General features: G+C 44.7%; 3 protein-coding genes across 31 annotated transcripts in view; 2 read left to right on the top strand and 1 right to left on the bottom strand.

The window, feature by feature from the left end:
* ST3GAL6 (ST3 beta-galactoside alpha-2,3-sialyltransferase 6) overlaps nt 1-10,520 on the top strand; it is a 72,578-nt gene extending 62,058 nt beyond the window's left edge. For 12 of the 20 annotated variants that reach the window (XM_080565634.1, XM_080565648.1, XM_080565649.1 and 9 more), the window contains 4 exons: nt 787-882; nt 2,740-2,926; nt 4,053-4,190; nt 5,484-7,899. In XM_080565634.1, coding sequence (XP_080421760.1) covers nt 787-882; nt 2,740-2,926; nt 4,053-4,190; nt 5,484-5,930 — 868 coding nt within the window. In that variant the 3' untranslated portion in view covers nt 5,931-7,899. Of the gene's footprint in view, nt 1-786; nt 883-2,739; nt 2,927-4,052; nt 4,191-5,483; nt 7,989-9,705 lie in introns of those variants that run through there. The other 8 variants (XM_080565641.1, XM_080565642.1, XM_080565640.1 and 5 more) reach the window with 1 other exon arrangement.
* A 2,992-nt stretch (nt 10,521-13,512) lies between these two features.
* COL8A1 (collagen type VIII alpha 1 chain) overlaps nt 13,513-25,464 on the bottom strand; it is a 90,142-nt gene continuing 78,190 nt past the window's right edge. For both annotated transcript variants that reach the window (XM_080565462.1, XM_080565463.1), the window contains 2 exons: nt 20,818-21,133; nt 13,513-19,326 (listed from right to left, as the gene is read on the bottom strand). In XM_080565462.1, coding sequence (XP_080421588.1) covers nt 17,420-19,326; nt 20,818-21,130 — 2,220 coding nt within the window. In that variant the 5' untranslated portion in view covers nt 21,131-21,133 and the 3' untranslated portion in view covers nt 13,513-17,419. The remainder of the gene's footprint in view (nt 19,327-20,817; nt 21,134-25,464) is intronic.
* LOC308182036 (uncharacterized protein) overlaps nt 21,143-25,464 on the top strand; it is a 178,193-nt gene continuing 173,871 nt past the window's right edge. For 5 of the 9 annotated variants that reach the window (XR_013941642.1, XR_013941643.1, XR_013941644.1 and 2 more), the window contains exon 1: nt 21,143-25,112. Coding sequence is in view for 4 of the 9 variants with exons in the window: in XM_080566031.1 (XP_080422157.1) it covers nt 22,056-22,066; nt 24,958-25,112 (166 nt within the window). In the remaining 5 variants the exon portion in view is untranslated. The remainder of the gene's footprint in view (nt 25,113-25,464) is intronic. The other 4 variants (XM_080566031.1, XM_080566028.1, XM_080566030.1 and 1 more) reach the window with 1 other exon arrangement.

Here is a 25,464-nt window from a genome sequence, read left to right as displayed (position 1 = left end):
CTGTGAATATATCCTGAATTCAAAAGGATGGGTTACTTCGGATGTATCATAAGATCTATTTTTTTCCTCTGTGTTTTATATACCTAGTGATGCTGTCTGATTTGAATCTAGTCATATGAAAACGCAGCTTTTTTTTATCATCCTTCTTCTTAGCACATGGCAATGTGCACTTCAGCACATGCTTACATAAGTTAGACAGCACTTCCTAAGTAGATGGAGAAAATTCAACAGCATTATATTTGTGTAAAGAGACATTGTTTGTCATTTTTACTCGTACAATTCAGAGGTTTGTAAACTAGATTGTAAACCTAAATCTTGTCACTGTCGCTTTTATTAGAGGTCTCGAGCTGTGGAGTTGTGCAATTTTGCAGGAGCATCTTAATTTGATTTAGAGCGAATCTGGGAAAACTATCCCAGTTGGTAGACTAGGAAAAATCTGAAGTGTTGTGGAAGATGGTTTACTGAGTGGCAGACACATCACAAACTAGCTATATATGTTTTAAACAACAAACCGCTAGAAAACCAACATGTAGTTACTGTTTTGCACAGGAACAGCCATTTCCTGGCTTTTGTGTTCCTAAAAAAAAAAAAAAAATGTAGCCCAATTTTGAAAAATTTAGTGTGAGAAACAGGATCTGTGCTCCTGTGTAGTAGACGAGGAGTGTCAATGATACAGTACGCTGGTTGTTAATAACTAAATCAGCTAAATGCTCGTGAGGCAGCTATGTTAATTACAATATTGAAACAGGGGGTGTAATGCATATTAAAGTTGTGTTTGTTCTGCAGCGTTTCCTGTCGACGGTGTGTTGTGGTCGGTAACGGAGGAGTACTTCGAAATAAGACGTTAGGGGAAAAAATTGACTCATATGATGTGATAATAAGGTAAATAGTATTTATTTTTCATTTTCTTCACATATGGGGAGTTACAAACTTCTGTTGTAAGCCAGTAGCTTTATAGTTCAGTTAATATACAAATGAAAATGCATAAAAGCTCCCATTATTCTGTTACATCCTTAAAAAAAAAAAAATCAGTTTTATTAGACAGATGCAAGGGAGGAACAATGTGTGCATTCTGTTTCATGGATGGATACATGCATGCAAGATGCTGCTATCAGAGATGGGTCTGGGTATGTGACAGTCCAGAGCCCTGTATGTGCCCCTTGCTGTGAGCCAGCATCCTGGGCAGCCCTGCCTCTTACTTTCCACACCATGCCTGTCTTTCCTTTGTGCTAGCACATGCATTGCTTGGAGTGGATTAAAAGTAACACTTACACTGTGAAGTCCACCTCAAGGCACGTGTCATCTGGAGCATGATGTTAGCGTCTATCTCTTCCTCAAACATGTTAGCTTGTACTGGAAGCATACCAGAGGGTGCTGGGATCTGGAGGAGAGGTATTTAGATCAGGGAAACTGAAAAAGTGCTCAGGGTGTGTGGGTGTGTTGGTGTGTGGGGATGTTCTAATGCCAAGCAAGCTGAAATGGACTATTTAGCTAATTATAACAGTATTTTCTGCATAATAAGAATTTTTAAAAAATCATCCGTTTCTTCTCTACAGAAACTGAGATAGTAACCAATAACATGGCCTTTCTGCCAGTAGGTATCTTGTCAGATGATGTGCCTGAACCCTCTTTCATTAAAACCTTTGCCATTTCAGTTTCTGCTTCAATATTGTCTGAACCTCATTGTTACTTTGCTGTCAGTGATGCAAGGAAGCTCCATGAATTATTTTTAACTTATTTCAAGTATTTGGATTTAATCCTTCAATTTAAAAGCTCCTGAACATCTATTAGCTCTTCTTAAAATGGGAATCTTTACATGTGCCGGTGTCACGCATTTAAAAATGGGCAGTTCTAAAACCAAAATTGCTTCAGAAATACAGTATGCATTTTTTTTACTGTGAATGAACAAAGAGGTGATGTTTGCATTCTGTATTTAATAACTTGTTGTGATTAAAGCTTTGAAATGTTCTTTTGTCTACCTGCCTTATTTTGTAAAACATTTGTTCCCAACCAACATACCTCCTATTGTGAGCAGTCAGTTGTGTTAGCAGACTGAAGTATGCCTGAGTACTCCAAAGAATATGCAACACAGCTGTCAAGCAAAAACTGCAAGATGGAGAGTTAAACACAGCTCCTTTGGCACCTCAGAGCAAAAGAGACCTTACCCAGAAGAGGCTACCTGCCTGCTGCTTACTAATGTGTTGTAACACAAAGCAGTGGCAGCTGTACAGGAACTATTAAAACAAAAAGCGCTATAAATATGTATCAGCATCATATATGCAGTCATAATCCCTGTTGCCATATGCTGTAGACAGTGAAGAGTATTAAAACACTCTTGAATTGTCTTTTGTGGGAATCAGGTCATCTAGTAATGTGAATGGAGCAGCTGGTAATTTTTCAAGCAAGATATTCTTAGTTTTTCTCCAGTTGCTGTGATTGATTTAAAATTGGAAAGTGTCTGCTGAAGTGACACATTATGAGTAATCATGCAGTTGTACTCTAAACCACCTTGGCCAAGTTCCCATATGTACTTGATCCCTCTATGTTAGCAGGTGATGCAGGAGGCACCTGATAATTGCTCATCAACTGTGTAATGTGATAAGTGAACACTGGGCCCCTAACCCCTTGCATGCCTGGATGTGCTGCCTGCCTTGCAGACTTCTGTGTGTGCCAACCACACATAGAAAGGACAGATGTGTGGGGTAGTCATTGCAATCTCTGCATCTCTGTCTTCTGCAGAATGAATAATGGCCCTGTTATAGGGTATGAAGAGGATGTTGGGAGAAGGACAACTTTCCGCCTTTCTTACCCAGAATCCATCTTCTCAGATCCGATCCACTACGACCCCAATACAACTGTTGTGATCATCGTCTTCAAACCACGTGACTTAAAGTGGCTTTGGGAGATACTAGGTGGTCAGAAAATTGTGAGTTTAAATATTTATGCAATTTTGCACTCTGCTTGCCGCACAAAACAGATACATCTCCTATGAGATGTATGTGTTTTGCTTTTAACCTTAGCTGTCCTGGCTGGGAAGAATGCTGGATCTCCCATTCAGTCTATTCAGTTTCCCTTTCCTTTGTATGCCTCTGTTCTTTCTCACTCGTACATTCAATTTGGTTGTTCGCCCCAAAGCAGCTACCTTCTCAGAAATATATTTATCTTGTTCTAGCACCATTTCATATTCTGATGCACGTGCTCCAGCCATTTCCGAGGTTATTTTATCCTGCGCACCTGGTGAAATTACAGAATAGTTTTTTTAAGGGACCTCTCTTTGGAGGTCTTAAGTCCAAAACCCCTGCTGAAAGAAAATGGGTCCAAGCTCAAAGCTATACCAGTTTCTCAGGGCCTTGTCCAGGTAAGTTTCAATTATTTCCAGGGATATTTCTACAACCTCTGTTTCAGTGCTGCACTACTTTCACAGGAAAGAATTTCTCCTCATCCTTTCACTGTGCACCCTAGGATCTTAGTCTGATCCTGTCGTTTTTTTTTTTAATCCTCTACCAGTTATTTAAAGATGGGCTGAAAAAAACCACACTCCTCAGACCCTTCTTGCACGACATGTGCCCTGGCCCTCTACTCATTTTAGTGACCCTCTATTGAATTTGCCCCAGTTCGATGCTCTCTCTTGTACTGGGGCTGGGAGGAACCCAAAATGGTGTTTGTGAGACCACAGGCAGGCTCAGTTCAAAGTACTTGAGAGAGATCACTGGTCTACTTGCTCCATATGCTCTTGTTAAAGGAGCCAAGTACATAAGCATTTGTTGCCTCCAGGGCACAGTGCTGGTGCATGTTGTCCACCAGGGACTTTTCTGCAAAGATGCTTGCCAGCCAACCAACCCTAACCTCTGCTGCAGCAGGGGTTTGTCCTGTTGCAGGAGCACAATTTGGCACATACTCTTACTGAATTCTGTCTAGGAGGTTCAACGTTCCTTTTCTTCTTCCTCAAAGTGCTGCTTTTGGATTTTGCTTTGGCTAGAATTAGAGTTGCTACCAAAACAAATTCAACTGTGTATAGCAGTTAAAAATGTGTGGTTACTTGCCTGTTACAGAGTGCTAAAGGCTTTTGGAAGAAACCAGCTCTGAACATGATATACAAATCTAATCAAATCAGGATTCTTGATCCCAGCATCACCAGAAAAACAGCTTACGATTGGCTTCATTTCCCAACAAGGTTTCCCAAAAAAGAGGTAAGCTTTCTTCTTTTTTAGCTTTTAGTTACATGCCACCGAAGAAATAATTATTTCATTATTATAGGGGGACTGTGTTAGAACATCTTTCAGGTTCTTATTGCATAAGCTTAGGTTTAGGTGATGTTCGGAGAAATAAAAAAAAAAGATGAGAAAATGGAGTTCAGAAAGTGTCTAGTCTTGTAAGCCAAAATCTCTATTTATGGGTTCAATAATTAGTATTAACTATCTCTGTCTACAAATATTGTCTCATTTCCTTTTACAAATTGGGAAAAGCAGACAGGCATTGGAACACGATGGATCTGAAGAGCCTCTAGAAATATTAAGGCGTTTTGAATTACTAAACGTAGGGCTTTTTTCTTAAAAACAAACAAATAAAAACAGTAATTTTAACATTGCTGCAATTTTATTCTGCTGGGGGTGGGTAGGAACTGGGGAACATACAGGATATTCCAGACCTGCTCTAATGATGTAGATCTAACACCATTCTTGTACTTACTGATTTGATGCCAAGCTAAGTAATGAGTTAACCAACAATTTGGATATATTAAAAAACAAACAAACAAAACATTTTAACTGTCAGCTTCTGGCTGAAGAATGTTTTTTGATGAAAGGTAAGGCTTCAAGTTGGAGACGTCCCTTGTGCAGTCAGGACTGACCATGTGCTGTTTAACAGAAATGCTTGTACAAATGCAGTTCTCTTGGGTCACAGTCATTGCATGGAGCTGCTTCATCAGGATCAGCAAACTGACACACATGGAAACTTCTGACAAGCTGCTACTGCGGAGTATCTACCACAACTGTTTTCCAGTTTAATCTTTCTAATGTTTGAGGGAGTTGTTTTGTGGTTTGTTGTTTGTTTTCCTGTGTGTGTGTTTTTGGTGTTTTTTTTTGTTATTGTTGACTTATTTATTTTTTAAGTCTAGTAGTGTCTTTGTCTCCCCTATGAACTCTCAAACTGGAATTCCCAGTTTGGCTGCATGCTTGCCAGGGCTCCGTGGCATTTCAGCTCTTCAGCTGAGAGTGAGAAGAGGGCAGCACAGAAGTTGGAAGCTTATTGATCTCCTAAAGGGCCACAGAGCATCCATGGCTTTCATGATTCCAGAAATCTCTTCTGTCCTTTCCTGTACTGCTCCTCTCAGTGGAAGTAAAAGTGAAGCTGGTGCTGTCAGTGAGCCAAGCAGATGTGTGTGGTGTCCTGGAGCTGATACACGGGTGCAGGCTGCTCAGTCCTTTTGAGTAATGTGTATGTTCTTTGTTTCTCTCCTGCTTGCTGGGTGCCCCTGATTGGAGCTGGAGCAGAGCATGTCTATGCTAGGATATAGGTACCCCTTTCTGCCTCTTCTGCTTCCTCTTGCTCTATTCCCAGGGTTTTACAGCCCCGTGTCCCAGACAGCAGCAACAACTGAGCCCAGGTGTACTTGTCCTCACTTCTCCCATCACACAGAGGCAGGCTGTGGCTGGCTTGGAGCCTGCACATCTGCAGTCGCTCTGGCACAGTTGATGCGTAGCAGCTCAGTTAAGTTGGGGTTCATGTTGGGTGGTCTGTTGCAGGACCCAGTTTGGAGCTCTCTGTATTTAGAGCGCATCCCTGGGGTGGAGGCGTGGGGGGCTACTGCTGCCTATGTTGTCCTATGTTTCGGCCCCCTCTGCCTGAAAAGATGCCAAAGGCAGCTGTTACTGTCGCTGCCTTTACCATTAAGCAAACATTATATTCCCTGGTTGTGCATTTGTGCTTAGTCCTGCAAGCATTTCTGTTTCTCTGGCAGCAAATATGATGGTATTAACAGAGCTGGGAAGAACAACTGTAAAATCAAATGTGCTTCCCCAGCAGCAGTAAAGTCAAAAAGTGTTAGAGTCATTGCAGCACTATGCCTGTTCCCACTGAACGCGACTGGCTGAACGAAATTCATTGCAGGCCAAGATCTGTGGATATTGCTAGGGCAAGCCAGGATCTGCAGTCAGTAATAGCAGTTCTGCTTGGCAGGATCCACAGAAAATCAGTTTGTTTGATAAGAACTTCCTTTGAGGTTTGGTTGGACAAAAGAGCATGCTTAAAGCATGAAAATGTATTTTAAAAGTAGGTCTATTATTATAATTACTACATTCCTTTGAGGTGAACTGTATATTTATGATAGGCAAGGGTAAATAGAACTAGTTTGCAACCTGTGGTATTCCTGAGCTTTCCAAATAAGACTAATTCTGACAGGTAACATGCCTGTCATAATTTCAGGGGACTATTTAATGTGGATGTTGCAACAGGTGCACCACTAAGTTTATGGTATTGGACCCCCCAGGGTGGAAAGCTGTTTTGCTAATTGGCAGAAACCCTGGGCAGTGGTGCGCGTTTTAAGTCAATGTCATTTTTTGAGTACCCCAAAAGCTGTAAAAAGGTACAAGAAAAAAAAATCACGTAAAAGATAGTTCAATTCTGTGATTTTAATTAGGAGAGCTAATTAAAGAGTTGTTAGTAACTTTTCCCTGGGGATTTGTTCCTTTATCATATAATACAAAGAACTATTTTTGTGTCACTGAGTTCTGCCTTCTCTCTGTGCAGAATTATCTACTGCTGGTTTGCCTGCTTTGTTTTCAGAGGCAAATGATCTAAGCCTTGAGTAAGAATTCAAAAAAGAAGGTGATTTTGTGCTCACTTTAGGGTTTGACTGCAACTACTGAAAGTGTTCAGTTCATTTGGTCTCTGATAAAACTGTTATTTTAGCCAAGACTGGCACGTCTGCCTGAAAGTTTTACCCACTTACAGGGAATTTTTCCTTTAAGATTAATCAGTTGGTATGATGAAAGAAATTACCTCTGCGTACAAACCTTGCCTCAATTACTTCCTTAGAGCATTTTAGCTGCTGCTAAAAGAGTCATGTCTGTTATCATAAAATGTACATGATGCTTCCAAAGAGTTCTCTGGTCTTGTAAGAAATGAAAATCTTCAGTTAGATGCTCTTAAGTTTGCACGATTAAAACCTGTTTATCGCCTGCTCTTGGTATTTTAAGTTGCATTTACTTCTGAACTTTCTTACTGTAGGGAGACACAAGCAATTTTATCTACAGTGTCCTTTCTTCTAATGAAAATATTGGGGGAAGATCTAAAGCTGCCTTTTCATGAATTTCCCTGCTGAAAAAGTTCAAATGTAGCCAAGTTAATGCAGCTGTAGTGCACATTTTTGGTTTGGTGATAAAAAAAAAGATTTGAGACATGTCATATTCTGTTCACTGGGATCTTAGTCATCTAGAAACTTTCTGAACGTATCTGATAACTCCGTCACATTTGATTGAGGAGAAACTGTCTCCAATATATAGAAGTCTGACTGGTTTGGTGAAAGTAGGTTGCTGAGTGGAGTGGTGGCAGGACCTTACTGATGCCTCTGCTGAGGGAAGAGCTACAGTACAGGCTCAGCCCTTGCTAGAAAAGCAGAAAACCTAAGGGAAGGCTGACGCAGCAGGTACCCTGGTCATGGAAAAGCGGCAGGCAGCACCTTACTCCTTTATGGGACAGGAGGGGATCCAACCCCAAAACAAAATGTTTGTAGAAGAGCTAGGCTTCCTGGTTTCTGCTGCCTTTTTTCTTAGCTTTGCTGTTCACATCAAGCTGCCAGTTAATTATGCATGCATGTTGTTTGTGTTCTCTTTTAGAAACCTAAGCACCCAACAACGGGGCTAATTGCCATTACACTAGCATTTCACATTTGTCATGAAGTTCACCTGGCAGGCTTCAAGTACGACTTCACTGACAGAAACAGTTCTTTGCACTACTATGGCAACGATACAATGTCTCAGATGATGCAGGTAAGGTGCACTTGTTTATGCTGAGGGGCATGCTTTGAGAAATACTGCTGATAAGTGAGGAAGGCAATGCAATTAGATAAAAGCATGGACTGCAGGTTAGAAAGGCCTCCCATCTTCTACTGGTTCAGCTGCTCATGGGTTAACGTTGCTTAAACTCACATCTCTGCTTTTGTTTCTGAAAAATGTGGGTAATATTTGTCTCTTGAGCTACACCTTATTCTGCAACGTCATCATTTGTGTGCTCTGTTTTGCTTTAATGATGTTCTTCCTAGGCTACGCAACTCTTGTTTGTAGAGGCATATTTGTTAGCACTGTCAGAACATGAATAGGCACTGTTCTTGTTTAAGTTCTTTTTCTTTGGCAGCTACTTGGAAAACTTGTCTTAGTTGCCAAATTTCTTTAATAAGAAAGAAGTGAAGGAGTTAAAACCTATAAACTTGCAGTTGAGGAAAGAGCTGAATTTCAGAATTGAAAAGTAGCTCTTACAGAGGGATAGGAAGAGAAGGAAGTGCTTCCAGGAGGTGGAAGCCACAACTCACCAGGGAAGGAAGCAGCAGGAGGCTGGCAGACATCAGGAGTGCCTTCTCCTCCTGCAGAGAAGTGTTTTTCTACAGCTGTGCCTCTATTTTCTTTAATGTCTCGGCTCTTGCCTTCAGCTCTGTACTCTGAGCATCTCAGTCTCGGCCCTTTACATCAGTGTGAACAGTTTGCTCATCCATATGCACACCTAGTATAGTGTGTTGGTTCCAAGTGGGGCTTATTTTCTTTCCTCCTCCCTTTCTTGAAAATGTAGTATGGGGCAATGTCCATAGGAGCCTCTCAAGTCTCTCTGAGGAGTCCTACATGCCCTCTGCTCTGAGATAATTTTCCTCTGACACTGCACTTACGGTCACTTTCAGGTTCTTCTCTACAGGTGCTTTGCTTTTTTTTCCTTCTTTTTTCCCAATATACCTAAGGCTTGAGTAAGGTTGATCACTAGTTGAATAGACATTTATAACTTTCCTAAAATCTCAAAACTTGAAACAGAAACATTATCAGTGATTCTGTGGTATAGTATAATGTTAGAACTCAATGCTACGTGTATGATCTTTTATAGAGCATTTACTCTGAATTCATTTTAACTTTTTGGATTCTGTGTCCAGTAAGCTTATCTGAAGCACGAGGTTCTTTGAATTCCCTGTAGTCCCCAGTGGATGTTTTGGATTTCCTTGTGCTCTCCTCCACTAACCTCAGTGGTCTCTTGATTATCTGGGGCCCTGCATGAGAGAGCACTGAAAATGGGTTGGTTTGGGGTTGTTAGAGCTGACTGGCAGGACACATTCAAGCTACAAATGTCTCGTGTGCTCTTTGAGAACCTGGGTTGAGCTTGGAGAATTACTCATTTTCTGACTGCTTGTGTTGTAAATGTCGTTATGCTGCTGTTGCCTATAAGCCCAGGGAGGAGCTGGGAGAGTTAGTAAAGGAAGGACTTCTGTCCTACGGGTTTGGTTTGTGTCCTAATAGAAAGTCTAGTGTAGTTTTGAGCAATGGGTTCACTCACCTGTTTTTTTGGGAGACCATACTACAGCCAATGCTAAGAAGTCTTTTCCCTAGAGCCTTCCTGCTCTTAGCATCTTCCAAGCAACACAAGTAATTAGAAGGAAAGAGAACAAAGTGGTGCTTCTGGTAATAAGTTGAATTTATTTCTTTTAATTATTATTCCCTCACATCTCTTTAGAATGAATACCATGACATCAACGCTGAGCAGAAATTTTTGAAGAAGCTTATAGACAAGAACTTTGTGGTCAATTTGACGTGAAAGATGGAAAATATGAAGAACAATCACTATTTTCAAGATTCAAAAAATTTTATTTTTTTGTATGACACTTTTATTTTTTAAGTGCAACATAACTGTTTACTGTTTAAAAGGAGCACAGAAACCTCACAAGGCAGAAGCTTCTTCTAAGCCTGAGGATAATGGACTGGTGCAAGCAGAGAACTGAATTTCTGTGAAGCTATTTAATAATGGGGAAAAACATGAAACTTTCAGCTGAAAGTATCAGGGATATAGGAAAAAAAAATGTGATCCACGTGACTTATTTATCAGCAAGAACTGTTTCCAAACGTTTAATTCTCTGGAATATCTTCCTTTCGAACATTGTCCTCTAAAAAGGTTACACTGTCAAGAGACTGTGAAGAGTGTTTAAGTAATAGATGGATGTAAAGTCTTGAATCTCTTGTAATCTGAAAGTGGCTTTAAAAACAATGCCTATATATCATTACTGTGTCTGGGAGAAGGGGAAACATACAAAGCGTACAGGCTTTAGTCTGTCCTACTCCTGAGCAGAGAACATCATCTTCAGTGAAGAAGCCACAGCCTGCACTGGTCATCAACTCTGAACTGCTGTCTGCGTGTGCCAAAGGTGAAGACCCTTTGGTTTGATTTGTGGATTTGTTGGTATTGACAATGCTTGTGTTGTATCCAGTTTATGAAAAACTTGCCCTGTGCTGTGCTTCCAATAAATTTTACAGGTTTTGACTTCTCTTAGAAAAGAGGGAGTTCGAAGACTGAAGATTTGTCTTAATTACTTGTCTGTTACTTCCCCCAAACCACAAGAGGAATGCGAGCTGGGACGGAGATACTCACACGAGTTTAAATTCAGAGGAAATGTTTGTTGGATCTCCAGGATAGGATCTAATGTATCTTTCTGTTCCCTTGTCAAGTATCAAGATAACTTTTCCAGATTAGCATAATCGCTTTTTTCACATGCTGTAATGCATATCCAACTTTGAAATGCATCAATGTGAACAACAACTGTTCCTATTTTTGGTAGTGGAGCATGCTAGGGAACATCCAAGATGTACATCAGCTGAATTAGCGTTTGGCTTCTGCTAATCTCTTCCATTTTTACTTTTAGATTTAAAGAATGTGTCTGAACTAAATTATTTAGCAATGGGAATTTACATGGGATTTTATGAAAGTATTTAATGGGATGGTTACGTTTCTTGTATTGATTTTGTCTCAGATAGGCCTGCTGAGTTAGTTGAATTTGTTAGGGAATGACTTTGACAACTATCAAAGATGAAACGAAAAAGTGGAATGCCATTCTAATTCTTTCATGGAATATACATGTATGTATCTTTTTTATTATGTCAAGTTTGTTTGAAGATCTTTTGGTTATCTTGATCAATCACACCTAAAGAAAGCAAAAACGTCTGCTTCCAAAAAAAAAAAAAACCGAAAACAAAACAAACAAACAAAAAAACGCTTCAAATGTGGTAGGAAAAAAGCTTTGCTTTTTAATAAAATGATAGAGACCACTGCAAGCAATTAAGATATGATCCCAAGCCTCTAGCAGCTCATAAGCACAGTATTGTCTTTTTTCAGGAGCTAAGGATTATAAGAGTACTGAACAGCAACACAGAAGAGTAAGCATTGAAGTGACTAGAGATCAGTCTCATCCTTTCCTATTTCTCTTGCAGAGTGCAATACCTATCTGAAAACTGCCTGTGGTTCTCATCTTTCTCTTTAGCCAGTTCTCATATTTTTCTTTAGCCCTTTGGTTCTGCCATCTGGGAATTGCTGAGTGCAGCATGACTTGCAGGCAAATCTCATCCAAAGAAGAGGTGCCTTTTGCTGCACGGTGTTTTCACCTGATGACTCCTGATGTTTGTTTGGTTTCAAGCAAATTGGACGTATTCAAAATAACTGTGGATGTCCTAAAAATCTGCATCCCCCTTGTGGTACGGGCACTGCCATAAGTGTGGCAGTTCAGCCACCTCAAGTGATCCTGTGTGGGGTCACTCCTTGTCCAACTGGGCGCACAGAGGAGAGGGGCGTGCCAGAGGTCCTGAGGGCAGCGTGGCAGGTGCCTGTCCTGGCAGAAGTGGGGGAAACCAGAATTTCTTCACAAGGTGATGGAAGGAGTCTTACTCAGTTACTGAGTATAGCCTTCTCCCACCCCCTTTATAACATGCACATTTCTGAGGCTTTGAGAAGGTCTCTGCTTGAAAATCTGAACAGAAATAGGTGGGGTTTTGTACCAGAAAGCAGTGATGCTACTGTTTTTAGCTCTACCATAATGTATATCTCATGATTATTTCAGTTAATTAGTAAGTTTTGTATGTGACTGAATAGCACCAGACCTGCAGTGATTTAAACTACTGACAACAGCAATTCCACGTGGAAAAAAAATTTCAAGGCAAAGTTTTTCATAAAGCTCACAACACTGACCTTTCTTTGCATGGAAGCCCCTAGTAGATGTCTCACCGTGCCGAGGGCAGAGCCAGGCAGAGGTGGTGGGCTGCATCCCCTCTAGGAACCTGGGGTTGCTCCCAGAGTCAGCTCTGGCTCCCCCAAGTGTTGTGGGGTGCCCTGCTGTTGTGGGCTGCCTGCCAGGGTACGGCCTCGTCTGCCTGACATCCCACACTATGCTGACTGTGAGGACTTCTGTACAGGAGAGCTGTTGGGTTTGCCCTCTCCTTGCAGCGTCTGGTTCTTGTGACGGTGCTGGCTGCTTCCCTCTTTCTCTCCAGCCACTCTCCCTGGCAGAGGGAGGAGGGCAGCGAGCTGTGCTTTTGAAGATGTGGGTGTTTTCTCTGCTTTATTGCCTTGCCAGAGAGATTCTTCTAAACTGATTCCTTCTCCTAATGTTTTCCTAGGAAAGTCTTCTGCCTTTGGTTTTGTTCCAATAGACTTAAGAATCCAGACAAGAGAATTAGAAAAGAAGGATTCATAATGTCCCCCAAACTCTTTTTGCTTATAATAGTCGCCTTTATTTTGATTTTTTTTTTAATCACACCAGTGTTACGGTCTCCCCAAGCCTTTTTTTAAAAATTTAGTGTTTGTTATTTTCCATGTGTTTAGGATGCTGTCTACAGGCATGTATCCCTATCATCTGCTCCTTCTTACTTCTTCTTAGTAAGTCTCCCCACTTGTACATCTTTCAATTTTTGGCAATTAAGCAGTACTCCTGTGGATGTTTTCTCCTTGCTGCTTTTCCTCCTGCAGGAAAGTTGAGTCAGTGTAGGCTGAGGTTGCCCTCACAGGAAGGTGACTCAGGAAAGTTTAGAGCCAGGCCTGTTCACTCGGGCCTGAGCCAAGAGTTAACGCTATTGATAAACCACAGGGCACGGTTTTTTGAAAGCACAGCCTGCTGGCCGCCAGCTCTTATCTTCGATAATAAGCTGTGAGCTACCTGATTCATTGTTTTTCCCCTGTAAGATGTTTTGGTAGGGTTCTGTGTATGCCAGCACTGCTTCATCAGCCTCATTTCATGAGGTTGTTTTGTGCTGTACTGCCTTGAGAACAGTTACTGCTTTTACACGGACTTCGTGCAGGCAGGAATAACGCTATGTACTCTGTCAGTAATGTCTACAGATCATGGTGTCTATTTTATTGGGGCACATGTTTTCAAAAGTAGCTTGCAATACCAAAGGTTAGGCTTGGGACTTCTTTTTTTTAAAGAATAATAACAATAATAAAAAAAGCAATAATGCTCACTCTGAATATTTCAATCTCTTTGAGACTGAGTTGATATTAAGATTTTCTTTTCCTATTTTTTTTCATTCCTAAAGGCAAGGTTTCTGCACTGAAACTTTATTGTACAAGCTGCCCATTACGCTGATCACATCATCAGTGGTGAAGCTGTCACATTTTGAATCCCAGGGTGCTGCAAGCCTTATTTCCATGTCTGGTAACAGCGTAACTACGTAGGTGCCAGGTACCTCATGTGAAGTGCTTTTCTGTATCAATTGCAGATGGCTTCACCACTGCTTCCTATCTTCCCATTCTTCTGCAGTCTGCTGAATTGCAAGCCAGCAGCATCTTGCAGCAAAGGTGCTCCTGCGTTTTATCTGCTACCCCCCTACAAAATGCTCCACCATCAGAAAGACCCAGCTCTGAAGTACCAACGTATACACACAGACACACACACACGCACAGAGACAGATAACATGCTTCAGCCAGAGTTCCGTTTGGCTCAGACTTTTAGGGTGCCTGTTTGTTTTTGTCAGTATCTTTTCCTCTGCTGTAATAATTAAGGGAAGTTCTGAGATACGACCTAAGAAGGAAGGTCACAAATTATTGCACTAAATATGAATTTGGGAGTGCTTAAAAGGTAACAAAACCATGTTCCAGTGACTCTGTGTTGAGAATAATACAGAATCACAATGTTGGTGTTTAATAATCAGTGCATGGTATTTCTAGTTTCTTACGCCATGTTTCTCTTTTTAACAGTGCCCTGGTAGGTAATATAAACACCTTAACTTTTAAGCGGAGTCTGATTTTTAAGAACATACAAAGCTCAACGTCTGTTTCTGGTGTAGGTAATTAATTATTTGCCATTTTTCTGAAGTTTTATATGCCTTTAAAGTGCCAACTGTATTTTGAAGACATTCTTAGAGTTTTTGAAGTGAAATTTTGAATGCTACAAATGGAAAGAAATTATTTTTCTGTGAATAAATTGTGTTAAAGATGCTGCCCTCAAGCTTATTTTTGTAAGGCCCGTGCCGTGTGTGTGCCCAAGCCCATTATTAGGGCCGTGTAAAGTAAATAAGGGATTGTCAGATGTGGCATCAAGTTTCAAAATGAACTTCTGTGGTTAGTAGGACAAACAGGGCTGAAAATTTTTGAGCCTAGGTACAGTACCTGAACTGTGCTGCAGGTAGAAATATCACTCCTGGCTGATAAAAAGCACAGCTGGGACATGATATTTGTGGGCAACGTCAAGATGAGCATCCTCCTGACATTGTTTCGTGGCTTTTTAATCTTACCTGCCTTCTTTCTGCCTTCTTTCAGGGCAATGCTAAAATAGATGTTTAACTAGGAAGATATGTGTGATGAAAAACTTTAGATTGGAAGCAATCAACACTGATTTCAGTACTTCCCTCACGTTGTCTTTTCTCTTTCCTCCTGTGCAGTAAAAGTGAGATGATGGGGAGCAGGGACCTGCTTAGCCAGCGGCTTCAAGGAGCTTGAGGGCAATTTAAAACACAGCTGCCTGCCCCAAGTGGTGGGTATTCAATGCATTCATTTTGGTATTGACCTTTCAGGAGTTCACCAGCTTGGAGGGAATGCCCATCTTTGAGGTGAGACCACGGGTTGCAATCCACTCTCTGCAGTGGAGCAACAGATCATCACTGAGCTAGTCAGTGACAAACTGGTTGCCACTTTCACACCAGCTTTTTGCCACAGGAGAAAAAGCGGGGCATGGGGAGATCAGCAGAATGGGAAAAGCTGTTCTCAAATGATCGGAAGAGCTAGGGATGTAACAGGCGTCTCGAAGCCTGGGCAGCCCACAGCCAACTTTGGCTTTTTGGCCGAGTGCAACCACCCAACAACGCATCTCATACCTATTTGATTTTTCAGCTTCCCTACATCCTGCCCCCTGTGCCTTTTTCAGCTGCACTCCTGCACACACCGCTGTCCCCAGCCCATAATCCCTGCTTCTTGCCGAACCCTTGCTCTGTGCAGTGCATCAGGAATGCACCAGTGCCCCGGCGGGAGCCCCTCACACCCCAGATTCCCGTGGGTCCACAGCTGCCATCTCCTGCTAAATGCAATGCTAGGACAATGCCTTCCTCTCAGGGAGTTTAGGTAAGCCTTGTCAGCAGGGAGGAAACAAAGAAAAACCTGTATTTATATATAGATTTGTTTTTTCATATCAGGTTGTCAGTGGCTTCAGAGAGTCCTTGTAGTCTGATACGTGTATTTGGTGGGTTGAGTGTTCCTTCTAATAACCCTGATTAATGAAGAGAGGATTTTTTTTAAAGATATTTAATAAGATATTTTTTTCAAATCAGTACAAAAATTTTAAATACAAAATTATTTGCTTTTGACATATCTCATATATTCTGGAAACATACCCAAGTCACCAATGCCTGGTAAGCTGTCCATCCGTTCCTGCCAACGTTCCATAAAATTTCTGAGATAAAGCACCACATTATATCACTGGAGTCCTTAGTCAATGTTAGACTGCATTAAACTCTGCATTTAAATAACAGTAATGCCAGTTAAATCCAATTTTAGTTCTGTATGAAAAATCTAGTTCATTTTTGAATCAAAAGCAGTAGCATTAGCTAAGACATGGAAGAAGTGAGGAGTATTTGACTCTTTCAACTAACGTGTGTGATGTGCAGCACTGTACAGGGAAACACAGAAAAGGACACTGTCATTTTTAAATTAATACTCTTGAGGTGAGATTAGCACCATTGATGAACAGACAGTTCTTGCATAAAAGTTGCTTTTCCCCACATACAGAAAAGATTGAGGCCTCTGCAGATTCTCCTAGACAATTGGTAACATATAAATAAGGATTGGAAATCAGCTTTTATATAAAATGAAGTTGTTGGATAAATTTTTATGATCAGTATTGCTGGTAAAGTTATTGATTGATCTCAGACAATGAATTAGTTAATTAGCAAGCAGAGCTACTTCTGCTTTGCCTAGTCGTCGAAGAGTAAACTGATTCAATTTTGGCTGAGTGGCAGAATACCTGTACCTTATTACAAGCCAGACAGACTGCAGGTTTTTAGCATGAATACAGGAATCGAAGCAAATTTATACCACCCTGCTGCATTGCCACATGTCAGCCAAGATGTCTTAATCGTGGCATAAAGCAAATAGGAAGACTTTAAATTTTGTATGATCTACCACATCTGCTTCAACAGTGCAAATGCAGATGGAGGCTTTTTGGGTGCTGTGGCATTTGGAGGTGAACCCAGTGCCCACTGGAGTCAGGCACCTTTCTGGGTCCAGAAACTCCTGGAGAAAGCTCTCAGAATGGTTATGCCATCAGTATTCCTTTTCCATAATAAACAAATAGTTTAGGAAAACAACACAAAACAAAAACCTGCAGGAATATCTTACACAGGGGAAGAGAAATAAAGATCTCCAGCTAAGAGAACCTTTGCCTGTCTGGTAGCCCTGCTGTCAAAAACAAAAACAAAACCAAAAACCAACCCCCACAATAAAACAAAACAAAACAAAACCAACCCACCGCCAAAAACCCCCCAAACAAGTAAAAAGCCACTCAATTTTTTCCATGTAATTTGACACTGACCTACTATGTTTTCAGTCACTGTTTTTCATCTCATAACTATGATCAATGCATCAATTAAATATGCAACAGGAGAGTGACGTAAACTGATTTGAACCTTAGTATTGCATTATTGTGAATGAAATGAAGCATGGCGTCACAGAAATATATAATGTACAGCTAATATGTCCCCCTTGGGTGCAAAACGACTGTTTATGAACCTGATACACCTTTAGATATGTTCACCACACTTTTTTATATCTAGCTGTGCATAATGTTAAACTTTGTATTTTTTTTTTTTGTACAAGATGGTCCGAAACAGTCGTCAAATGCATCTTTCATGGTATAAGAGTTTTAAGCGGAGAAGAAAGGTTTAGATTTGTATGTGTGTGTTTGACTGTCTGGTTTTTGTTTTTACATGGGATACAATAAATATCCTGAAAAAGATGAATGAACGTATTGCCCAGCATAGAGTCCTGCTGCCTGTTCGGATGGCATTTGAACGTAAACCTTGTCTCCGTGCATCAGCTGAACGACGGCACTCCCGGAGGCTTGGTCCAGGAAGCCCTTCTTGTACTCATCGTAGGTGTACATCAGCGGCTCGTTGTTCTTGAACAAAGCCACCCAGACGCTGGCCCCTTTACAGTGAACATGGTAGGCGAAGTAGTAGATCCCGGGGATCTCGCAGGTGAAGATCCCTGTCGCGGGGTTGTAGTTCTGCCGGCCATTGTAGAGGAGTTTGTCGAACTTCACGGGCACGCCAACCCGGGGGAAGGGGGTGAGGAGCTCCGCCGTGAATGCGGGCATCTCGTAGACAGCACCGGCAGCCTTGCCCTTCTTGCCCGCGTAGCCGTAAGGGGGCTTGACGCCATCTATCCCCGGCCCCACCTCGGGCAGGTACTGTCCCACAGCCGGTGGAGTTGGGGGGATGATCACTGGGGGACCAGGTGGCCCGGGAGGGCCGGGGGGCCCCTGGAGGCCGGGCTGGCCAGGGGGTCCAAGTGCCCCAGGCTTTCCCGGGGGGCCCTGCAGCCCCGCAGCTCCAGGTTTGCCCACACCAGGGAAGCCAGGGGGGCCGGGCAGGCCAGGTTCCCCCTTGGCCCCAGGCAGCCCTGGGGGGCCGATGGGGCCACTGGGCCCTGCGATGCCTGGGATCCCTGAGGGGCCCTGAAGCCCCTGGGCGCCGGGCAGCCCTGGCTCGCCCTTTGGCCCCACGAGCCCCGGGACGCCCGGCAGCCCCGGCAAGCCCTTCTGCCCGGCTTCCCCCTTGGGCCCTGTGGGGCCCGGCAGCCCCCGCAGCCCAGGAGCTCCCACTTCCCCGGGGAAACCTGGCTTCCCGGGGAACCCCTGCAAGCCGGGTTCACCCTTGGGGCCCACTGGTCCCGGTGGCCCCACGGCACCACCTTCTCCTTTGGGTCCTGGGAAGCCCACAGCACCGGGGGGGCCCATGATGCCTGGCAGGCCTGGTTGGCCTGGCTCTCCCGGAGGCCCCCCCATGCCGGGTGGCCCTGCGTGCCCTTTTTCCCCCTTGGGCCCCAGGGGGCCAGGCAGGCCGCCCACCCCACGCTCACCTTTGGGCCCAGGGAAGCCCGGCTTCCCAACCCCGGGGAGGCCAGGGGGCCCCGGCAGGCCTGGCAAGCCTTGCTCCCCTTTGCCGCCCGGGAAGCCCGGCTGGCCAGGGATGCCGTCTTGGCCGGGTTTGCCGACACCAGGCACACCGGGAGGGCCTTGCATTCCAGGGACCCCCGGGGGTCCCTGTGGCCCCAGCTCACCTGGTGGGCCGGGCTTGCCCAGGGGACCCTGTGGTCCAGGGAACCCCACCATCCCCGGCTTGCCGACCCCTGGCAGACCCACAGGGCCAGGGGGGCCGGGCAGCCCGGGCGGGCCCTTCAGTCCTGGCAAACCCGGGATCCCAACACCCTTCTCCCCTTTTGGACCAGGGATCCCAGGGGCCCCTGGGGGACCCTTCATCCCAGGTTCACCCTTAGGTCCTGGCTGTCCCTGCAGCCCTGGAGCACCTGCCTTCCCTATTCCTGGAAGTCCATGAGGTCCCGGTGGTCCCTGTGGCCCCGGTATCCCCATGGGCCCAACCTCCCCCTTCGGTCCCATCTCCCCTCTTGGCCCTGGTGGCCCCATCACCCCCGGTTTCCCAGGCATCCCTGGCAAACCCGGCTTCCCAATTCCTGGATATCCTTGTGGACCTGGTTTTCCTTTGGCTCCTGGCACGCCGTGACCAGGTAATCCTGGTGGCCCTGGTGGCCCTCTTGGTCCAGGCTCACCAGGGGGACCTTGCTCACCCCTCAAGCTGCGCACGGGCATTTCTGGGTTGGAGAGGAAAGAAACAGGGAAGGGGGAAGGGGGGAGAAAAAAAGTGAATGTAATCACATCTCTTGAAAAACACAAAGGTAATTTTGAACTGAACGTGCTTCTTATGGTACCTCTTGTTTTTGTGGTAGGTGGAAAAATCGAACTGGCCAGAAAATTACTGGCTGGTGTTTGTAATTAAGAGGATGTTCTTGCTGTTTTGTGTACCCCAAACTTGTGTGTGTATTTCTGTTTATATGAAATACTTATTTTGCATCCTTTTTGCTTATTTTTTTGTCACGTAAAGGAAAATTTATTAGTGTTTCCATGTATACAATATTAAGCAGCGAATCCTACCTTTTCTCCCATATTACTGTAGACTAGCCTATGAGCTTAAGAGGGACACAGGAGCTGCTCGGTGTGCTCATGCAATAGGAGTACTTCACCCCTTAAGGTGTGAAGTAACTTTTTGTAGGGGCCCTGCTTGTTGTAGGGGCTTACATTAGCAAGAATTCCTCAATTAACATCAATAAAATAAGGTTGCAACAGTAAAAAGTTTAAGTTTGGTATGACTTGCTTTTTAAACAAGGCTTTAGTTCACATTAAAATGTTACTGGAAACCTACAGCCCTACCTGGCATTGCTAAGCTCTCAAAAGTTTTTGGCATAGCCATGGCTAATTAGATCTCCCTCTAAACACTTCACAAAATGCTTTTTATTGTCCCAAATCACATTTTTATTTGTGTGTGTGACCATTTGGCATTTCAGGTTGAGGTGAGGGAGGTGCTGCCTGGGAGGGGTTGTGCTGGGTGCTGGTTGCTTTTCAAGTTGCTGACTTTTGTGTGTAGTGGAAAGTCTGGTTCTCTCTTGCTCTAAAATGGAAGAAGTGAGAGCTTTGGGATTTGGGGGAAGGAGACAGATGAGGTTTCAGGGCAAGAGAATTGACTGTTCTCTGAGAGGCAGAAACCCTCTCTCTCTGCATATTTTGCATTTTATGCATGTAGAAAACCTTTGCTTACAAGACAGGTTGGTTTTAGTACAATGAGTTGTGCTTGTTTAGACACTCCAAAAACAGGCCCTAAAATCCTCCATTTCCCACTGAAGTTAGTAGAAGCTGTGATTACTCTGAACCTTTAAAAAGGCAGAGAGTTAACCAGCTGGGCTGAGGCTGCACATACACTTGCTGTCCCCACAAGGATTGTATGACACTGGGCATTACTGGTCTGGATATTTTTAGTTGCTTTCTTAAACATTCTAGTACTTTCCAAACTTCTTTTACCGAACTCTGAAAGTGCTCGTTTGTGCAGACTTGAGCAGCAACACCCTGTATGTTCAGTGTGTTAGTCCCACAGATAACCTACAGAAAGATGACTTGAAGAATCAAAAGAGCAAATCTACGCTACATCCAGCCAGCAGCAGCCCACTCCCCCTGTTTGATCACCCATGGGCAAACAGTGCTGCAGGGAGCCATGTGTGTCCCCATGCAGGGTTGGTGAGGGGCCTGCTTACCTTTTTCTTTCTTGGGAGCCATGTCCTTGCCAAGCAGAGGTACCTGTGGGACCTCCTTCATGTACTGAGGCAGGTGGGGATACTCCTTCCCGTACTGCATGTGTGGTACCTCCTTGCCCATGTGCTGCATCGGGATGCCTTCTTTGCCCAGCGGCATGTGAGGTACTTGTTGTCCGAGGGCTTGGTACTGGGGCACCTGGGGTGGCAGCTGCTTGATGCCATAGTAGACGCCACCCTGAGTGGACCTCACCAGCTGCAGGTAAATGGCGACAGCCACCGCCAGCAGCTGCACGGGGACCAGCAGCACGGCCATCACCTGTGAAAAAAACAGCAAAACCCACAGTTGGCAGGAAATGGTTTTATATTATGCTTGGTTCATCACCTAGAGCTGCTACTGTGGGCCTGAATGGCGGGAAGCACGGAGTGCCCAGGTGAGGAGAGCGTGTGAGCGGCTGCAACGTGGGGTGAGCTCATGGGGCGCTGCAGGCATCGAGCCCTTGGGGGGTGTCCAGTGTTGTCCCTGCTCACTGCTGTAGGGCTAGGTGCAAGTACCAGGAGTGCTGGCACTGGCCATCAGAGAAGCCTTTTCTCTCGCTGTTCTCTGGTGTTGTGAGGGTTACTGACCAGGTGGTGATATCTCACTCAGTTCTTGTGTTCTGCTGCTGCTCTGAGTTCCCCAGTAGTTTGCCATAGCAGAGCATTTACAGAAAGGCTTGCTCTTCTTTTAAAACACCTCTCCCTCACTTTGTTCTGTGAACTCTGATAGCTCAAAGGAAATTCGGATGTGATTGTTATTGAGGGAAGGTAAACTAAAACTGTGCAGGATACTGTGATTCTGCCATTTTCCTATTTGCGTTTTTCAAGAGGCTTTCTCCCCACAGATATTGTAACGTCACTGTTGTCGTTGAAACAACCAGCAGAAAGTTAATATTTGCTATCCTAACCAGACAAGCGCCGACTAAACCGGGGGTTCCCAACAGCCGCTAGGTGGAGCGCATGCTGCACCGCGGCCTGCCCGCAGCCGCCTTCCCGCCCAGGAGCGCGAGGGCTCGGCCCTCGCCCGCTGCCGTGTGGTGAGGGGAAGCGGAGCCGAGCCCCACAGCGCCTGTGGAGCACCCAGACCCCAAAGGGCAGCCGCTCGCCCTCGTTCAGCAAAGCATTTCAGCAGGGACTTCATCTCCAGTGAGTTCTGCGTGGCTCTTCGCCCCCAGCTCGGTGCTTTGCTGTGAGCTGAAGGGATGGGCGTGAGGTACGCGGAGTCCCTGTCCCACAGCTTGAGCACCCTTCGGCCCCAAGTGACTTCTTTTGGGTCTCTTCTGTCAGCTTTTCTATTCCTTTTTGCACCATAAACTGCACCTAAAAACTGGCTAAGGCCTCGGCTGCCTGTAGGGTAACACCTGCCTCGATGTGCAGGGAAAATCCCAGCTGCTGGAGAGCTTGCAGCTTTCCCTCTGTCGTGGAGGAAGAGCACTGCTTGTGTGAGGAGAGAAACGCCGTTAAACCTTGGGAAGAAAAACAATAGAAGGTGTTGGATAATCTGGGGCTGTTGTTAAAGCCTAGAAGTATAAAGGGCAGGGTGGACTTTGAAGAATGAGGTTATTAAATTAGTGCCTTGCTACTTTGCTGTTCTGGTGGCCAGTTTTTTCCTTTTTTATTTTTTAAAAAATAAATTGCTTCAGTGGAATAAGTGGAGAGGGAAATAGGTAAAATTCCTTCGGATTTAATTTTTCTATTTGTTTTCATAGCAAGATGTGGTTTTTGTGCGCAAGTGGGAGCTATTTGAAGTAATTGAAAAAAATTCCTACGGGGAGACACCAGTCTCCCCACAGAGGAGAGAAAACCAAACCTCCCGTGCTTGCCACTGAGCCCCCGGCCCTGCCAAGCCTAATGCAACGCACCTGCAGCTTTACAGGCACAGGGGAAGTTTGTGTGCGTGCGTGGAAATTTTGAGGGCAATCAGGCAAGAGCTTCGAGAGATAGGAAGGCTCCAGAAAATGAGGTGACCTCACTGCATCTGTGTTTCCTTTAAATTTTTTTTCACTTGTCATAACCAAAACAGCGTGGCCTGGAAATGACAGATTGCTTCTAATCTATTGACTTTGGCCGGGGCTGGTGCCTGTGAGGTGGAAGGTGGGGGTTTATTTACTGAGCGACCTCGGGCTAGATGGGACTTGGCCGACGTCTTTGTGGGAGGAGGTCAGCGTCTCCCGGCGGCCCCACGCGCGCTGTCTGGGTCTTGGGATCCACCGCAGGTACCTGGGAAGGGACATGCTGGGTGCTGGCCATGCAGCCCAGAGAAAGGGGTCAGGCAAAATCAACCTTGATGAGGAATGAGGTGAAGCTGTGTGTGTGACTGCTGTTGCTCACCGCCTCCCCATAATGGGCTACAGCTCTTGGGGACTGTCTTGGTAAGGCAAGCCTGCCCTGGAGCACAAGGCATCCCTGGGGATGCCTTCAGAGCCGCAGCTCATTGCTTCTTATCCTGCTTGGCTTCTCTGCAAAGTCCCTTGTGTGCTTGGAGGGGGAAGTTGGAGGTCTCTTTCTGCCCTGCAGTTTGTTTCTGAATGCCTGGGTGCATAGCTCTAGTTGTTTGAAGACCTCACTAGGAAGCTGTCAGCATCTTTAAAAGCCTAAAAGCTACTGGAAACCTTGGTCTTGGTTTTTTAAAAGAAGTGTATAGATCCTAAACATTGGACAGGTCTGTCAGAGCTTATGAATAGCAAAAGTAGATTCTAATAGCAGTGACACAGCGTAAGGACAATATCAGAGCGAGGAGGAGAAAAATACGTGCTGAAGATGCAGCCAAAGTGTAAGACTCCCCGCACCCTTCACCCATATCTCAACAGTTTTGGGATGACCTCCAAACGCATTCGTGTAGTGTGATCCAAAGTGCTTTCAAAGGTATCTGTCAGCAGAGCGATAAGCTAACTTTGGAATAGGATTTTCCTGGGCTTCTGTCAGAAAGCAATGAGGACGTGTCTACATGCTGATGGCAGGTAAATCCTTAACTGTTTGAATGTCTGAAGAAAGGAGGAGGACAAGCTGCCGTGTCTTCACGCACAGCCCAGCATATGTCTCTCCTGCTCCAGCAGATGTGGTGTGGCACGTCATTTTGCTGCCATCGTTCAGATTAAGACACAGTAAATATTTTACTTTACCTAGGGTGGGGCAAGCAACTTGAAGGCAAAGGAAAATTATCCCAAACCACAATGTTCAACTGCTTGTGTGTGAACACGTGTGGCTCTCTCTGTGGGTGAGAGAGAGTCCCTGGAAAAAAAATGCAATTTTACGGGCAAAGCTCAAGTGAGAACATTTCTCAATAATCTCTTTGGTAGAGCTTTTCTCCTGAGAAAACTAGAAAGGACCTCCCTCTGGCTGTTTGTGTTTGTCAGCAGAAACTGAAGACAAAACAAAATGTACCAGCAGTCATAATTCTTAAATTAGTGTGAAGAAATAATGGCTGTTTTAGCCTAATTGGGTGAAGAATGTATGGAAAGAGTGATGCCCGTCTGCGTGGGACTTGAAATCATAGGTGGTCTTGCGAAGGGTGGAAGCCAGACCTTGATTAATCGGTTGTTACAGGGAAGCGACTGCTCTGCAACCAATTTTCAGGTTAAGTAGAACTTACCAGTGTCTCAGAACCTGGAAGCCACTTGCTCCAGGACTAGCTCTATCGGCTTAATTTGCCACAGCCTGTGAAGTGCTGTGTTTCCCAAAGCTGCACAAGGCGCAGTGAGCATATCTCAGGGACTCAAACTCTTCTGCCGTGGGGTCCTTTCCATGGGGGCTCCCTAAGCTGTGGGACCTGCTCCCCGCTGCATGGAGGGCATGGACTGCCAGCACTTGGGTTTCCACATGGAAATGAGCACCAGAAAACTTGCAAAGTGAGCGTCCCAGTGACACTTGAGAGTTTGCGCCCAGAGGAGTGCTACTAAAAACGTCTGGTGCCAAAAAGCAATGTTCTCTGAGATGTTTTTGGCTTGAGATCAAGAGTGCTTAGGAACATAGCTACTTTTGGAGTATCCTTGATCGCATTACCAAGTACTTACAGTGGTGTACCCAGGGATGACTCTTGTCTTGGGGTGTCCAATCCCACCTGGAACCCCACAAACCTCACTGAAGTCTCTCCCTGTCATACAGAGGCACGCAGGGAAGCAGAGTGCCAAGCCAGCAGCAAACAACGTGGCCCAGCCAGCGAGGAGAAGCACAGCTGCATGGCAGAGCACTGGCTGGCAGGTCCAAACGCACAGCAGCCCTCTGTGGGGATTTCCCTGGCTTTCGGCTCACAGACAGAGGTATGTGGCATCCCAGGCTGAGGCAAAAAAGGGCTTGCAAGAGGTGATAGCCATTTTCTATTTTCCTTTTTAGTGTTACTTTGGTAACAAATAGCATATATTGTTACTGTTTATATGACATTGTTCCTTAAACCTCTGTGTTAAACCTGCAAGTACATGCACACCCCATGCACCCCTATACTTTTCTTTTAATGTCCCAACCAGCTCTAAAGCATTACACTAAATCAATGGGCATATCTTTTTCTTCACCCCCCCCCCCTCCCCAGTTTGTAAACCAATTCTAACCCAGCTAGCTTTCTTCTAAGAATTTTTCACAAAATTCACAAAAAAAAAAAGAGCAGCCATCAAGACT

Source organism: Anser brachyrhynchus (genome assembly GCF_964034855.1).
Source record: "Anser brachyrhynchus genome assembly, chromosome: 1".
Classification (NCBI taxonomy): Eukaryota; Metazoa; Chordata; class Aves; order Anseriformes; family Anatidae; genus Anser; species Anser brachyrhynchus.
This window is presented reverse-complemented; position numbering and strand designations above follow the sequence as displayed.